This window comes from Heterodontus francisci, chromosome 6 (genome assembly GCF_036365525.1).
Source record: "Heterodontus francisci isolate sHetFra1 chromosome 6, sHetFra1.hap1, whole genome shotgun sequence".
NCBI classification, from domain to species: domain Eukaryota; kingdom Metazoa; phylum Chordata; class Chondrichthyes; order Heterodontiformes; family Heterodontidae; genus Heterodontus; species Heterodontus francisci.
The window spans coordinates 55,889,407-55,905,597 of record NC_090376.1 but is presented as its reverse complement, the minus strand read 5'-3'; the positions used below and the strand labels follow the sequence as shown (position 1 = coordinate 55,905,597).

The window sequence follows — 16,191 nt, the reverse complement described above, 5'->3', positions numbered from 1 at the left end:
TAGCTTAATTAATAATATATTAATCATAAGAATATCCTTGAACGTACAGCTATAATCTTTAGTGAGTTATACTGTAAACAAGACTCACTTATTGTAATTAAATCCTATGATCTAGTGATCTAAATAGAAATTACATCAACTACAGGAACAGTGAGAATACAATGGAATTTTTCAAGTTCTAGATACACTTCTGCCTGCAGCACTTTCCCTAACTGTGTTCTTAAATAATCTAAACTGCACATTTTCCCAAATATTAGAGGCCTACCATCCACAACTTTTTTTTTTGGAAGCAGATGGGCAGTTGTTTCAAAAGTTGAGGCTACATGCTTTAAGCAGTCTTTTCATTGTCATGCCTTTGGGCAAAACAAGTGAACGAGTCTAGAGTTTTATTTTCCATCTGGCCCTACTTAATTCACCATAGAAAGGCCTCTCTGGGGGTTCTTTACGCTAAATTTAAAAAAAAAAGTATATTTGGATGGTGCTGGTGAAAGTATCTTCCGTTATGACATTGTCAGGATTTTGCTTCAGTTTTTTTCCCTCTCTGAAGGCAGTGATTCACACTGGATTGTGGTTTCATGGACTTGAAATCTATCTGGTACATTGCCTACGTACCTATTCTTCACAAGTAAATCTCGACAGTGAGTGTTGCCAGTCTATTTGAATGGAAGGTATCACAGCTAAATCTCATCCTGTCTATAGCAGGTGTTAAAGCACAGACTATCCAGAGGGAATCACTGGACTGCCACTAATATTTTCTGTCAATACAGTGCCTTATATAGAACACCAGCACTGCCTGATGATGGGGCCCCACCCAAAACATCAACTTTGGCTGCCTTCTACTTCAGCTGAATCAGCTATTTCAGCACAGGCCAGGGATCAAACACAGTCATCCTGGTCTGTATAGTTGAGTATTTTGCCGTAGGGTGGATTTATCTCTGCTTTGAAAGTGGAGAGTGGAATGCAGCTGTTCAGCTCTTGCAGCCCAGTCTCCTGCTCCTTTTAGTTCAGGTTGCACATAACTTCACCATCTGTTCTGGTAGTCATAGGAATGATGAAAGTTTATAGTTTTAATTTAAAAGTGTGTTGGTCTTGTCTAGTATTTTCTTTCTTGGCCATGCTGCAGTTTTTAAATTTGTCCCATGTGGATATTTGCTTCTGTGAAAATTTGACAGTAGGTATTGCCAGTGATACTGGCAAACACTGGCAGTCACAAACAAAAAATGCAAGACATTAATCAGTATTTGAAGCAAGGACGAGTCAGTGTTCTGGGCAGGCACTCTAAGTACTCAATGTGCTTTATAGATGATGTACTCTACGGTACGTAGGGCGTAAGCCACATAGGCAGTGTAAAGCACATATATTTCTCCAAATCTACTTACAAATGGGAACCTTAATAACTAGATTATATTCTTTAAAAAAATCAAAAAGCATTAAAATTTAAGGAAGCAGTAAGTGTAGAGGTGCACTTGTCATTAAATCATGGAATAATTCAGCACAGAAGGAGGCTGTTCGGCCCATCATACCTGTGCCAGCTTTTTGGTAGAGCTATCCAATGAATCCCACTCTCCCTTGCTCTTTGCCTCATAACCCTGCTGATTTTCCCCCTGTTTGACCCTGAACTGAAATTCCGACACTATATCTTCCCCATCACCAAGACTGCCTACTTCCACCTCTAATATCGCCTGTCTCTCTCCGTGACTCAGTGTTTGTGCTTCTGTTACCTTCCGACTCGACCCAATGCTCTGCTAGCTGGCCTGCCATCTTCCACCTTCCATAAACTACAGCTCATCCAAAGCTCTCCTGCCCATTTCCTGACTCGCACCAAGTCCTATTCACCTATCGTCCCTACATCCCTGTGCTCAATGACCTACATTGGCTCCTGGCTCAGCAATGCCTGAATTCTCAACTAAAATAAAAGGAAAATACTGCGGATGTTGGAAATCAAATAAAAACAAAGTACTGGAAATACTCAACAGGTCTGGCAGCATCTGTGGAGAGAGAACGTTTCAAGTTGGATATGACTCTTCAGAAAATTTTTTCAATAAATATTTCCAGCCATTTCTGGTTTTTATTCTTGAATTTTCAACCTTGTGTTCCAATGCCTCCATAGCCTTGCTCTGCCCTATCACTCTAACCTCCTGTGATCTTACAGTCCTCTGAGATCTCTGTGTTCCTCCAATTCTGGCCACTTGTGCATCGATGATTTCCTTTGCCCATCCATTGGCAGCCATCCCTCCAGGTTTCTAGACGCTAAGCCCTGGAATTCCCTCTCTAATCCTCTGCCTCGCTACCTCTTTCTCGAAGGATATTACATGAAGTGTATCTTTTTGCCTTGTGCTAATATCTCTTTTATGTGGTTCACGGTCAAATTTTTGACTGATAATGCTCTCTGAATCTCCGTGAATGTGTTTTTGCATTATAAGCACTACATAAATGTGCAAGTTGTTAGGACAGTTTGGCAGTAACGTGCTTACTTGAACTGTAAAAAAAATGGATCCTTGTTACAACCAGAGCTAGAAATCAGGTTGCTGCTTAAATTTTAAAAAAAAATTGTGCTTCCTTTCCTGTATGGGTCTGTTCCATCTTTGCTTGTATAAATGTGGCATGTCAGCATGCTGAAAGTTGCTAATACTTTTCACGTTTAGAAAGCAGCACATATTTACTGCTAAAACTGATTAACATTTGTATTTTGTGCCAAGGTGCTCTAAATTGTCCTTGTGCTTGTGCCAGTGATTATACAAATGGTGCAATTTAAACCTTACTCTGTAATTTTGTTTTGACTCCTGTATTGATTTTGAATATGCTTATTTTAGGAGCAGTTATATTTTTGTTGAGGATTAATGGGTTGTTAGCAATTTAAAAAACATTTAAACCGTCATTTTCTTGATCTCTTTAAACAGAATAAATCCTGAAAAACTAACAAATGTACAGACAAAGCTGGAAGCTTTTTTAGCTCAAGAACAAGAGCTGAAAGAACGAGCGCAACGGGTGAGTCTTTCAGTTTCTGATTTCTACTATGATACTGTTTCGATGCTTTTGATTCATTGGTGTAAAAACAGCAAGGGGTACAATGGTATCACTTTTTTGGTAAATCTAAAGCATCAGGCACTTTGTAACCGCATGGATACTTGGTAGATATTAGTGCAGCATGTTGAAAAATGGTGTTTTGAATTACATCAAAATGACATTTGAAAAAGGTGTAACAAACTTCTGCAGTTATCATTGCGGTGGTGCTGATTAAGTTAAGTCTCTTTGTTGTTAAGTTAGTCTTTTTGTAATCAGATTTGTTTAGTGTCTTTGAACAACAATGATTTAATCTGTTTAATATTGTCATTTTTTCATTAACCCAATTTTCTTAAAATAATGACTGACTGGAGGAAAAAAACTATCCTGAAGACTTTGGGCCTCAAAATTTGTGGCCATTCCAGCATGCTCCTGCTATAATTTTGATGAGAATATGCCGGAAGGACTGGATAATGGGTACCGTGGGCCCTGGCGTAGTGTTGCCACGGTGGCCTGTTGGGGGCCAAAACTTCAGTCTTTCTCAAACATGGCCTTTAACGTAGGAGGGCAAGGATGGGAATCCTTGTGTTGGGGGCTTTCCCATAATCTTGGTCCTCAAAGGGACTTAGCTCTTAGCTTTAATTGGGACATTGTAACATTAATTAGCATTGCTGGGAAAAAAAACACAGCTGCATTGTGAAAATTACCCAAGCTGGCAAAATCAGCTTGTTTGCCAATTCCATTCTAAGCGTTGACTTCTAAATCAACTGTTCAGCATGTTGAAGTTTGAGGTATGCATTGCTGATCTAATTGTTACTTTGAGATTGTTTATAATGTCTGAAACGCGCAATAAATGTTTCTGTTCTTTGCAGTGCTTTGTGTCCTATGTACGTTCAGTCTACCTTATGAAGAACAAAGATGTTTTTGATGTTTTCACAATACCATTAAAGGAATATGCTTTGTAAGTAACATGACATTGTGGTGTGTTGAAGACAGGTGGGCTAATAGCAGCAAAATGAGGGGTATCCGTACCTAGGACAAAACAAAGACGTGGCCGTTTTCAGCAACAAATGGCAGCATTGTGCACTCGCAGGTCAGCTATAGCATGGACAGATACGAATTAAAGGTCCCTTTCCCCTTCAAAAATTTAAATTCCACTTGCAGATTGATCTTTTCATTCATACATCAATTGCATTAAGCATCAATGCCATTTCTCTGCAATGTGAATTTACGGACAAGATCAACAGAGGTCATATCTTAGTTATAATTAGTATGATTTGTGCTGTTACTTTAGTCTAGAATCATTTTAAGGTTATTTTTCCCACTGTCCTTCTCCATATTCCTGTATGGTTTGCAATGCTGCATAATAAGACTGAAGATTTCTGTTTGCTTAAGAAGAAATTAGATTTTTAATAGGCACCTCTTTGAATGGAGTTTCCACTTCCATGTCCCCTTTTGCCATCATCCCTCTCCAAGGCCGACACCACATCACTCCTACCGCTTTGCTGCAGACCAGCTTGGTGAAGTCACGGGTTGTAAGGCCATGCATAAGGGTATTTGTCATCCTGCTAAAGTATCAGACATCTTTCCAGTGAAGAAATTGGATTTTCTTGGGCTCTTCACTATAGAGGAGTGATTTGTATTGTTTGGAGCCAATTGGAATTATTTTGGTGAGAGGGTAGGATGAGGGCTCAACCGCTGCAGTTTATGTGCTTGTGCTTTTGTGACAGGTAATTTTATGCTATAATTTAGAAAGAGCTTGTAGAACCAAGAATGGCAGCACAGAAGAGATAATTTCCTCATAATTGAAAAGCCCATTGGACCTATGCTGGTGTTAGCTCTTCTACTGGAGCTAGCTAGTTGAATCCCATTTTGCTTCTCTTTCCTTGTATCCTTCTATATTCTTCAGTCTTGGATACTTATCCAATTCCCTTTAAATGTGTTACAGTCTTCATCTCAATAGCCAAGTGGTAAAAGAATTCCATCTTCTTACAACACTTTGTGTGGAAAAACAATCTTTCTAACCCCAACCCCCACTTCATTCCTGTCCTGATAATCTTCAGTCTATGCCCTCTTATTGCCAATTAGCAAACCAGTAGAAATAATGTTTTACTATTTACCTTTTCAAAATCTTCCACAATCTTGGAAACCTCTATTAGACTCATCTTGCCCTTCCCTGTTCAGTGAAACGTTTTTTGTGCCTTTCTTTCTAACATCCTGGTATCATTTTAGTGAATTTTCACTATATCTTTTTCAGGGCTCTTATATCCTCCCCATATTTGAATGTTCAGAACTGCATCCATTTGTGGCCTAATCAATGTCTTGTAGAAATTTAACATGATGTTAACTGTCCCTTTGTATGAAAGCAGAATTGCATTTCCCTCTTGTATGGCCTTTTCCACTTTGAAATAACTATATCTATACTCCTAGATCTTTCTGTTCCTCTACTCTAAGAATGTCGTTTAGGCTATAATTTCGGTCACTGTTCTTTTCCTCTCCAAAATGCACAATACTTTGCTCTGCATCTGTCCACTTTGCTAACCCATTCATGTCCACCTGTGCTATCTTGTAGTTTGCAAGGACCCCATAGGTGGTGGCATCAGAAAGCTTTATTATTTCTTTTGCTTGTGTTACGACCAGGTGAGAAAGAGGTCCAGGGTTCCCTTTCAGCCTTCACCTGGTCTTACTGTAACAGGGTTTAATTTTAAACACACTGTATTTTTAGCTCCCCCTTGGTGAATCCTTGTTCACTGCTTTCCAATTATAAGACAAACAGGCTTTCTTAGGTTTAAAGAAGAAAAGTTAAAATTTATTAAACTTAAACTCTAATTTGGTTAATGCCTACGGATACACGACTTGCCCACGCTAGCATGCATATGTGATACACACATGCAAATAGAGACAGAAAAGAGCAGAAGAAAAATAAAGTGGAAAAGTTTGAGGCAATATCAATGTTCCGGTTCTTTGAGCTCACTGTAGAGTCCTTTTGTAGGTAGATTTTGCTTTTCGTTGGGGCCCAGTACTCTTCTTAAACCTCGTTTGATGTAGGAGACGTTTCTCTCTTGGGGTTCATTGTATTCAGTGGATTCAGAAAACTTGAGTACTGTGTGCAGTTCTGGTCACCTCATTACAGAAAGGATACAAAAGAGATTTACAAGGATGCTACCAGAACTACGAGGTTATACCTGTCAGGAAAGGATGAACAGGCTGGGTCACTTTTCAAGAGAAAAGAGAAGGCTGAGGGATGACTTGATAGTCATTTAAAATTATCAAAGGTTTTGTTAGAGTAGACACTGAGAGTGTGTCTCTAGTTGTGGGGAAGAGCAATACTAGAGGTCATCAAAATAAGATAGTCACCAAGAAATCAAATAGTGAATTTAGAAGGAACTTCTTTACCCAGAGAGTGGTGAGAATGTGGAACTCGATACCATAGGGAGTAGTTGAGGCAGGTAGTATAGATGCATTTAAGGGGTAGCTGGATAAGCATATGAGTGAGTTGGGAATAGAAGGTTATGCTGATAAAATTAGATGCTGAAGGATGGCAAGAGACTAGATTGGAGCATAAAGATCAGCATGGACTGAGCTTGGCGGAATGGCCTCTTTTTGTGCTGTATATTCTATGTAATTCTATATAAGTTGTTAAAGATGTAAACTGTCTTCTAATTACAGCTCCTTAGGCCTTGCTGTGCCTCCTCGAATTAGGTTTCTTCAAAAGGTACAAAAAGGAAGAGAAATGTCTTGTACAAGAAATGTAGCACAAGCCAACTGGCCAACTGTTACTGAAGATACTGCAGCTGAAAGCTCGCGGGAAGATGCTTCAGATGCTGATGAGGAATTGGAAGACTTCAAGGCTCAATTTAGGGAACACAGTCCCTCTTCCCAACTGGAGACTAGGGAGAAAACCAAAGTTAGCAAAGCTGTCAAGGAAAACATGTGTGATTTTGAGGACGAATCCTGTGATGAAGATGGCGATCCAAGTGACCAAAATGATGAAGCAGAGAAGGATAAAGGAGCAATAGCATTTCAGTTTAATGATGATGATGATGACAATGATGACCGTGACCTGCTGACAGTGAAACGAAGGAATGTTTTTGGCTTTGAAACTGAAGAAGAAACAGTAAGTTCTTTTTTTCTTCATATTGAGGACAAAAAACAAAATTAGAAGCTAGTTTCTTTAAAATAGCTTGCACTTTCTAATTCCTGTTTTGTAGCCGCACTTGGAGTCATAGAGTTATTTAATGTATAGGCCTTTGTGGTGTTAGTTTCTGCTATCACAACTCATATGTCAATTTTTTGTAGCTCATTGGCTGAAGTGATTAATTTCATAAAACAAATATGAATTAAGATGATGGATATCATTCAAATAAAATTGAGGAATGTCGATGAAAAATTACCACTGATGAATTGTTAAGCACTTATGAAAACAGCAAATCAAATGAGGAATCAGCAAAATATACCAAAACTATTCAATAAACAAAGTGACTCCTGACAACGCAGCCCAATGCCGACGTCATCAGAGTGCCCCCAGCTTCGCACATGCGCAGAACAGACCCTTGCTTTCAGTATGGTGCTGCACGTGTGCAGGACTAATTCGTGAAAACATCATCGTCTGCTGCAACGTCTGCTCGCCAGTTGCTGCCCGCCTCACCACTTCTCCCCCCTCGGCTGCTTGCTCGCTTCATCCCCCCCCCACCTACCTGTGGGCCATTCGCTCCCAGCCTCACCGCTTCCTCCCCTCTGCTCTGCCTCTGCTTCCCTGCTCCATCCCACTTCTGCTCCCTGCACCCTTCCACCACTACTCCCCGCTCCCTCCTGCGATCGCTGCCTTTCTTCCCAGCACGGGGGAAGCAGGGAGACTGCGAGTGGGGCAGAGCAGGGAGCAAAGCACGAGGGAGTGGGGGGCAGAGCAGAGGGGATGAAGTAGCGAGGCTGGGAGCAAGTGGCCCGCAGGTGGGGGGGATGCGGTGAAGGGGGGAGAAGTGGCGAGGGGTGGAGCAAGCGGCGAGCAGACAGGCGCGGGAGGCAGCGGCAAAGAGAAGCGTGATGGCAGGAGGGAGTGGGGTACTGTTGGGGGTGGGATGGAGGTGGTGATTGCAGCCACTGTGGGCATTTGGGTTTCATTTGCTTTTGTTTTTGTGATAAATTGAGCAGCGCCATCTTTACTACTGGCAGCTGCCAGCAACATCGCAGACAGTGACGTTTCAGTGCATGATGATGCATTTGCTAATGTGCAAGTACTGCGCTACCTAGTAGTTGTATTGTCAGCAAACGCAGCCTTCAATAAATGCTTTCCAACTGTCTTTGTTTTCTTTCTAACTGAAGTTTATAGTTTTCAAGGTTTTCTAAGATAAATTAAAAAAAAGACAGATTCCACAATAATATAATCAAACTTGCATGTCTTAATTCTTTTTGGTCTGAGGCATGTTCCTCTTTAAGAAGGCTATGATCTAGCATTTGAGGTTTTGTTTTGTAGGCTTTTTCTTTAAACCTCTGTGGTGGTATTACATGTACACGATGGGTTATCATTTTTTTCTGGGGTTAGGTTTTGGTTTATTTTCAAGACGTTTTTGGGGGTGGTGGAGTTTCTTGTATTGTGTTCAAAGACCTTTCTCAGCAAGTGCGACTGAAATGCATGTGCTCAGTGGAGTGTGGTTTTATTCTGGGCTTGTTTCTATGAGAGGTTTGAGGCAGTACTGATTAGACTTTTATCATCATGGGTCTCTGGCAGTGTTGTACTTATTTTTACATACACGATGGATATTAGTTAGAAATATTCAATGTTTGCAATTTTGTTTTCCAATGCATCTGTTTGTGCATGTGTTGCAGGTTATTATCTTTGTTTGAACTTCAGTCTTGCAGTTTTCTTCTTTTGATTGGCATGTGCAGGCTTCCCTTTTCTGGTAAATGTTGTATGCATATGAAATAGTAGATGATCCTTCACACAGTGCTGTGATTATACTTTGCTAAACATTGTGCTACAGCAGATTGCAGATGTTTTAAATGTGTGCACTTCTTGAGTCATCACATGCAATTCTATTGAAAATCCTGTATATTGTTTCAATGGAACTTGCCATGCTGGTCAATTTAACATCCAACGCAGAATCGCTTTTTCAGTTGCATTCAGGCAGGGTAATCTTTAATAATTGATCCTGGACGTATGATTATCAATTTTCAGAATTGGCCAAAGTTGAATTGCTTACCTGGAAGAACTGCTTTCTGCTTAACAAAACACTGTGTCTAATTAACTATACTGGAACAAATCCAGTGTGTTTTATGTGTTGAAATAAGACCTGGAAAGGCGAATATTTCATTTTATTTGCGATTAATGCTATATTAATTGTCACTGGTGACTTATTGCAACTTCCCTGTTGTAAATAAATTAATTTGGTGTTGACATTGATTTCTACAAATACCATTGATACCCTGAATTATAGGTGGGATGGACGTAACTCTGCATCTTTAGGATTAGTAATCTGATTTAGCAACAGGGTATGCTTTAGGTTGCCTTTTTTGACTTCTAGGAGCAGAATCTGATGGACACTGAGTAAGTCATTAGGAATAATGAAAAGAAGAACGAATTGTTATTAAAAAAGCAAATAAATTGATGAAGCTTTAAAGAAAATTGCAATCAAATAGAAACATTTTGAATCTATATATATTGCACAGTGGCTGAAAGATTGATATATGATGGGGCAGGAGTAAGTATCAATCTGGAATCTGAGGAACGAACAGAACATAGTGGGTGGGATTTATGACTGGAGTTAAAGCTAATTCCAGCTGACACCAAGGAGATGAGAAACCATAATTTTCAGCCCCCACCATAAACAATTAATTCCATCCTCCTCTCTACCAAATACTCGAGTGAACTAACTAGACCTTGCAAAAGCATGGCATCCTATTCATCCGAAGGCTGAATTTCAAACCACGTAACTCATCTATTATCAAGATGGTTTAGTTCCACCTCCATAATATTTCCTGCCTTTACCCTCATCTCAGCCCTTGTACTACATAAACTTTTATCTATGCCTTTGTCAATTCATGACTCAGTTTCTCCAGTGTCCCCTTGCTGGTCTCTCATCCTCCACCCTCTATAAACTTCAGCTTGTCCAAAACTCATCAGCCCATATCGTGACCTGCTTGCCCATACCTTTTTTTCTTGCTGAATCACTCCGGCTAGCTTCTTGTCCCTCAGTACATGTACATTCAGTTCGAAATGCTCATTTGAAATCCTTCCAGTGGCATTGGGTGTGTAGGACAGAACTTGTGGATGATGAAGCAGGCTGCATGGAGAGTATTGGAGAAATTGGTCTTTGAAATGATGCCAAAAAGGATTAGAGGTGTGGTAGATATGTAAGTTCTAAGAGTTCCAGATGTGGAAGAAGACAGTGACGATGTTGGACTGGAGTTGTGATAGGGCCCGCAGCTCAAGGTCAAAGAAGGCACCATATTGCTTACCACCAAGCTCGGGGTGGTAGTGTTGACATCAGAGGCAGTAAGTGCAGGTGATAATTGACTGCAGTTTTGTTGGCACTGAGCTGTAGGAAATTTCAATCCATTCATCAGATGATATTGGAAGGTAGTCAGGACAGAGTAGAAGACTAGTAGATATGGTCAGGAGCATAGTTATTGATGATCCACCTGATAAGACAAAGATGGGAGGAGCAGGGAAACTTGCATTTATCTAGTGCCTTTCACAACCTCCGTGTCAAAGCACTTCACTGATGGAGCACTTTTGAAATTAGTCGCTGTTGCAGTGGAGGGAAATGAGGCAGCCAATTTATATACAGCAAGGTCCCTGAAACCGCATTGAAATAAATGACCAAATAATTTTTTTTGTTGGAGTTGGTTGAGCGATAAATGTTGGCCAGGTCTTTGGGAGTGCATTTTTTTTTAATAGTGTTGTGGCATCTGTCACACCCACCTGAGAGGGTAGAAGTAGCCTCAGTTTAATGTTTCTGAAAAATGACATCTCTGATAGTGCAGTACTGCATTGGTGTTGGTCTTGTTTATGCACTGAAGACTCTGAAGTTGGATTTGAACCCACATCCTTCTGAGTGGTGAGAATACTACCGATAACTCGAGGCTGACTTAAAGAAAAGAAAGGCTACTGGATGTCTCAAAGTGCTTTAGTTTTGAAGCGTAGTCACTATTGTAATGGCAGAAGGATGGCAGCCAATATGTACACAGCAGTCTCTCACAAACAGCAATGTGATAATGACCAGATAAATTTTTTTTTTGTGATGTTGATTGAGGGATAAATATTGTCCAGGACACCAGGGATAACTCCCCTGCTCCTTTTCAAAAGAGTGGCACGGGATCTTTTACATCCACCCAAGCAGGCAGATTGGGCCTCATCCAAAAGATAGCACCTTCAACAAACAGTTCAGCACTCCCTCAGTACTGCACTGGAGTGTCAGCCTTGATTTTGTGATCAAGCCCTGCATTCGGACTTGAGCCTTGTGACTCACAGGTGAGCATGCTACTGCCTGAGCCATGGCTGACAGTAAATTAACAATTGTACTTCTCGTTCACAAAAAAAGGAATTCATTTAATGTGCATTAGACATTTGTTTATTGCTTTAGTTGAGGTGCTTTTCATTGTTGCATTGAAAGGTTAAAGGTTTTGTAGTGGCTGCACTTTAGCAGTTACATAGTGAGCTTGTTTTTCTAAATTATAGCGGATTAAATTAGGCAAAATGTAATTCTATAAACTATTCATATGGAATGTTAGCAGTATTCTATTTACCATCCTTGGGTCAAACTATTTAAATTAAGTCTTCCACATGTTAAATATGCATAGGAATCATGGTTAGATTAAAAATATTTGAGGCTTTATGATTTTATGAACATTTATGATTGATGATTATTGCAGAACTGCAAGACTTCTACTGGGTCCTAACTGATGTGTGTTGCGATGACATGTTAAAATTTGAACAATAGGTGTTCAGTTTTTAAATGTCACTCAATTCAGTGTACTTTTATAAATTCTAGATTAAAGCTGCTATTCAAATAAAATTCTCTGAATTATAAATTTCAAAATACCTTTCAAGGTTTACAATTTTTCATATCATTTAAAATCATGTATATAGTGCTAATGCAGCAATATGACATTTCTACAATGAATTAAATTTACTTTTAACTTTGGATTTGTTAAGGGAAGATCTTGACTCACTAAGTTGATTGAATTTTTTGAAGATGTAACAAGGAGGATTGATGTGGGTAGTGCAGTTGATGTGGTCTACATAGATTTTAGCAAGGCTTTTGACAAGGTCCCACATGGCAGACTGGTTTAAAAAATAAAAGCCCATGGGATCCAGGGAAATGTAGCAAGCTGGCTACAAATTGGCTGAGTGGCAGGAAACAAAGGGTAATTGTTGGTGGGTGTTTTTGCAAATGGAGGGCTTTTTCCAGTGGCGTTCCGCAGGGCTCAGTACTGGGTGCAGCTGTGAGGAAAAATTGGATAGGCTGGGGTTGTTCTCCTTGGAACAGAGGAGGCTGAGGGGTGATTTGATTGAAATGTACAGCATTGTGAGGGACCTGGATAGAGTGGATATGAAGGACCTATTGACCTTTGCAGAGAGGTCAGTGACTAGGGGGCATAGATTTAAAGTGATTGGTAGAAAGATTAGAGAGGAGATGAGGAAAATTATTTTCACCCAGAGGGTGGTGGGGGTCTGGAACTCACTGCTTGAAAGGGTAGTTGAGGCAGAACCTCTCGACTCATTTAAAGGTGTCTGGATATGCACCTCAAGTGCGGTAACCTGCAGGGCTATGGACCAAATACTGGAAGGTGAGGTTAGGTTGGGTGGCTCATTTTTTGGCTGGCGCTGACACGATGGGCTAAGTGGCCTCTTTCTGTGTTGTAAATGTTCTATGATTCTATGATATAAATTGCACTTATATATTTGTTTCTGTGTATTCTAAATGCAAGGGCAATATCCTCCAGCATGGTAACCTGACAATGTTTTTGAATTGTTAGATGAAGTCCAGTATTTCCACCCCTTGTTTAACAAAGACTGCACTATAACCAGTAACATAGTGAACTGTAAGCAGCAAGATGGAACCTGTCTGTTTTTTTCATTAATGATTATTATTCACTTCCTCATTCTAATAAAATATATATAATGCAGTATAGCTGCATGTCACTTAGTACACATTTCTGATAATTGCTAATATTTTATCTTCAGTTTATTTGACAATTAGTGACCTACATTTTAATTTTATATGGATCAGCATTATTATTCAGCTTTTTGCTTCTACCCTAAACTCCTGCAAAAACTCTTGTAACACACCCCCCTAACCCTTCCTGAAGGTTAGCTATTGATTGCTCCACCTGCAAAGCAATTCCAAATGTTTCTAATGTTTGGGAGTGTTGTCATTAAGTGATTGGAAACTATATTTTTCATCCTATTACCAACAATCTTTTTGCTACAGATAAGAAAACCAGTAGCAATATGTTTCGCAGTTGTGAAGCAGTTGGAAGAGGAGAGGAGGCAGCTAATTAAATGCAAAGCTTGAAATCGTAATTAATTCTACTATAGAATATCTTAAAAAAGGATCCTGACTTGGTTAAATTACAGGGAAGTAATGTAGTTAGTGGTTTAATGAATGTTATCTTGTATTCTGCTGATAGAATTTCTTACCTGTTGTTTGTCAGGTATGTTACTGATCATAGTCTTTGGGCTTTATGTTTCTGCTGAAAAATGGAAATCAGAAGTTAAAAAGTACTTGCCATGCAAGCTTCCGAATAGCTTATTTTATTCTTGCTTTTTCCCATATAATGACAGTCACTTCAAAGGAGGTAAAGTGTTTTAATGTATTTGAGAGGTGTGAGCAGGCACTACATAAATTCTTTCTATTCAAATTGCCACTATGGTGGCTTTGTGTTCAGGGCTTGTTGTATTGTACTTCATTATTCTGAATGTGAGCGCAAGCACATTAGAAACTTGTATAGTGAAAATGATACTAATTGATGCTGATCAAAGCAAAATACAACACTGGAAAAGGTGTCAAATAAAAGCAAGTGTTTATTAGAAGGAATTATATTGAAATGACTTTGAAATTTAATCATGTTGATATCAGCACTAAAACAAAAAGATTGTATAACATCCTATGTGCCAATAAATTAACCTTCCACCAACTTGCTTATAGAGAATGTTGGCTCTTTCCAAAGGGTTTTATTTAATGTTAATCAGATCTGTTGTACTCTCAATTTGCCGAGCTTAAATCAAGAGTAACTTCTGAGTCCACAATCTCCATCACCAAGAGCTGCCGTAATATGCGATCCACATCATCTTTCCCTCCAAGTCACACACACTCAATGAAAATTTTAAATTGGTGAGCTCTCATCCATAACTTCCCAACCAGAGGAATTGTCTTTCCTTTTTCACTCTTGCAAAACCCTTCAAAATTTAAAGAAAACTATTAAATTTCCTTTTAGCCTTGTTTACTAAGTAGAAATAGCCCCAGTATCTTGTGTTTCTCCTCTTCACTATAGTTTTCCATCCCTTGGAACCACCCTGACAAATCTACACTGTATACCATCCTTGACTGGTGACGTAAAATTAAAGGAATGAGCTTGCATTTAATAGCGCCCTTTACAACCTCGGGATGTCCAAAAGAGCTTCACAACTATTGAAGTAACTTCAAAGTATAGTTGCTTTTGTAATTTATGGAAATGCAGCAGCAAATCTGCTTACAGTGAGTTCCCAGAAATAGCAGTAAGATAAATGACCAATTAAATTTTTTTAAAACTGATTTTGGTTGAGGGATAAAGGTTGGTCAGGATGACAGGAGAATTCCTCTGCACTTTGATAATACATGGGATCTTTTACATCCACATGTGGGACTTTGGGGTTCATTGTCTCACTTGAAAGATTACACCTCCAACAGTGCAGCACTCCCTCATTACTGTGCTGAAATACCAGCTGAGATATGTGCTCAAGGCCTGCTTCCATGTTGTAACATCTATATATTTATGTGATCGCAGAGATAGAGTGGGGCAAGTCTATGGAAGGATTTTTAGGTGAGAGAAAGATTTGGAATTGCTGGTTACTTTTCAGTCTCCCTGTCTTTCTTGTATCTCAGATGCATTTCCCACCCCCAAAATCTGTTTTGTCCATGTAACCTGTAGCACCAGTTTGATTTTTATTTAAAGCTAGAAATTTCAGCTAGGACAGCCTAACCTAAGAATGTATTTTCATGTATCTATCCAAAGATCTGATCTATGGCTTTATACAAATTCTGTATTTTTCAGCTGCACGTTGTAATGTTGCCTATCTAAATGGCTGGTCTGAAGTATCTAGCCCTCTTCAACCTTGCAGTTGTTGTTGGGTAGTTCAATTGTATGTGTTACCAGAAACTGGAGCTTATAAATAGTGTTGTTTGTGAAACGAAGATAATATCAATTGCCAACAACATAGTCAGGGAATTTCAGCATCAACTGCTGTGAATCTTGTTGCTGGCTTTGTATTTTATCATTGAATTATAGAATGATTGCAGTGTAGAAGTAGGCCATTTGGCCCATCATACCCGTGCTGGCTCTCTGCAAGAGCGATTCAGCTAGTCCCAGTCCCCTGAATAGTGATTCAAGATGACAAAAATTATTATTGCTGTACTATTATATCACCCATGATGTCTTAAACCTTATAAAATAGTAAATAATGGCAAATAAGCACTAGTAATGAAACATGCTTTGCTTTGTGAGGATCTCGAGCGAAACTGAAAATGCAGCAGTAACCTCATTCTATACAGCTATGAAGCTTGACAATAGAATGCTGCATTCAATACGAAGTGTTTACCCAGTTTTAAACTGACTTTGTTTTTCCACTTTCCCACTACCCCAATATACCTATTTAGATCTTTGGAAGCTTGTTGCTGTGACTTGTATACTGAAGATAATTTTCTCCTGCATTTAATTCTAGTCCCTTCACCGTCCTCTTTCCTGCCATTATGATTGTTAAGAACATCATAAATGGGAGCAGGAGCAGGTTATATGGCCCCTTGAGCCTGCTCCGCCTTTCAGTAAGATCATGGCTGAACTTCCGCATCAACTCTGCTTTCCTGCCTGCTCCCCATATCATTTAATTCCCTTAGTACCGAAGAATCTATTGATCTCAGTCTTGAATATGCTCAACCACTGAGCTTCCACAGGTGTAGAGAATTCCAAAGTTTCGCAATCCTCTGAGTG

The 16,191-nt window shown here is 39.5% G+C and overlaps 1 protein-coding gene across 1 annotated transcript in view; it reads left to right on the top strand.

Moving 5' to 3' along the window:
- The window catches only part of ddx10 (DEAD (Asp-Glu-Ala-Asp) box polypeptide 10), a 344,596-nt gene that overhangs the window by 77,262 nt on the left and 251,143 nt on the right, over positions 1-16,191 (top strand). Inside the window, exons 11-13 of the mRNA XM_068033715.1 lie at positions 2,901-2,988; positions 3,876-3,964; positions 6,673-7,120. Coding sequence (XP_067889816.1) covers positions 2,901-2,988; positions 3,876-3,964; positions 6,673-7,120 — 625 coding nt within the window. The remainder of the gene's footprint in view (positions 1-2,900; positions 2,989-3,875; positions 3,965-6,672; positions 7,121-16,191) is intronic.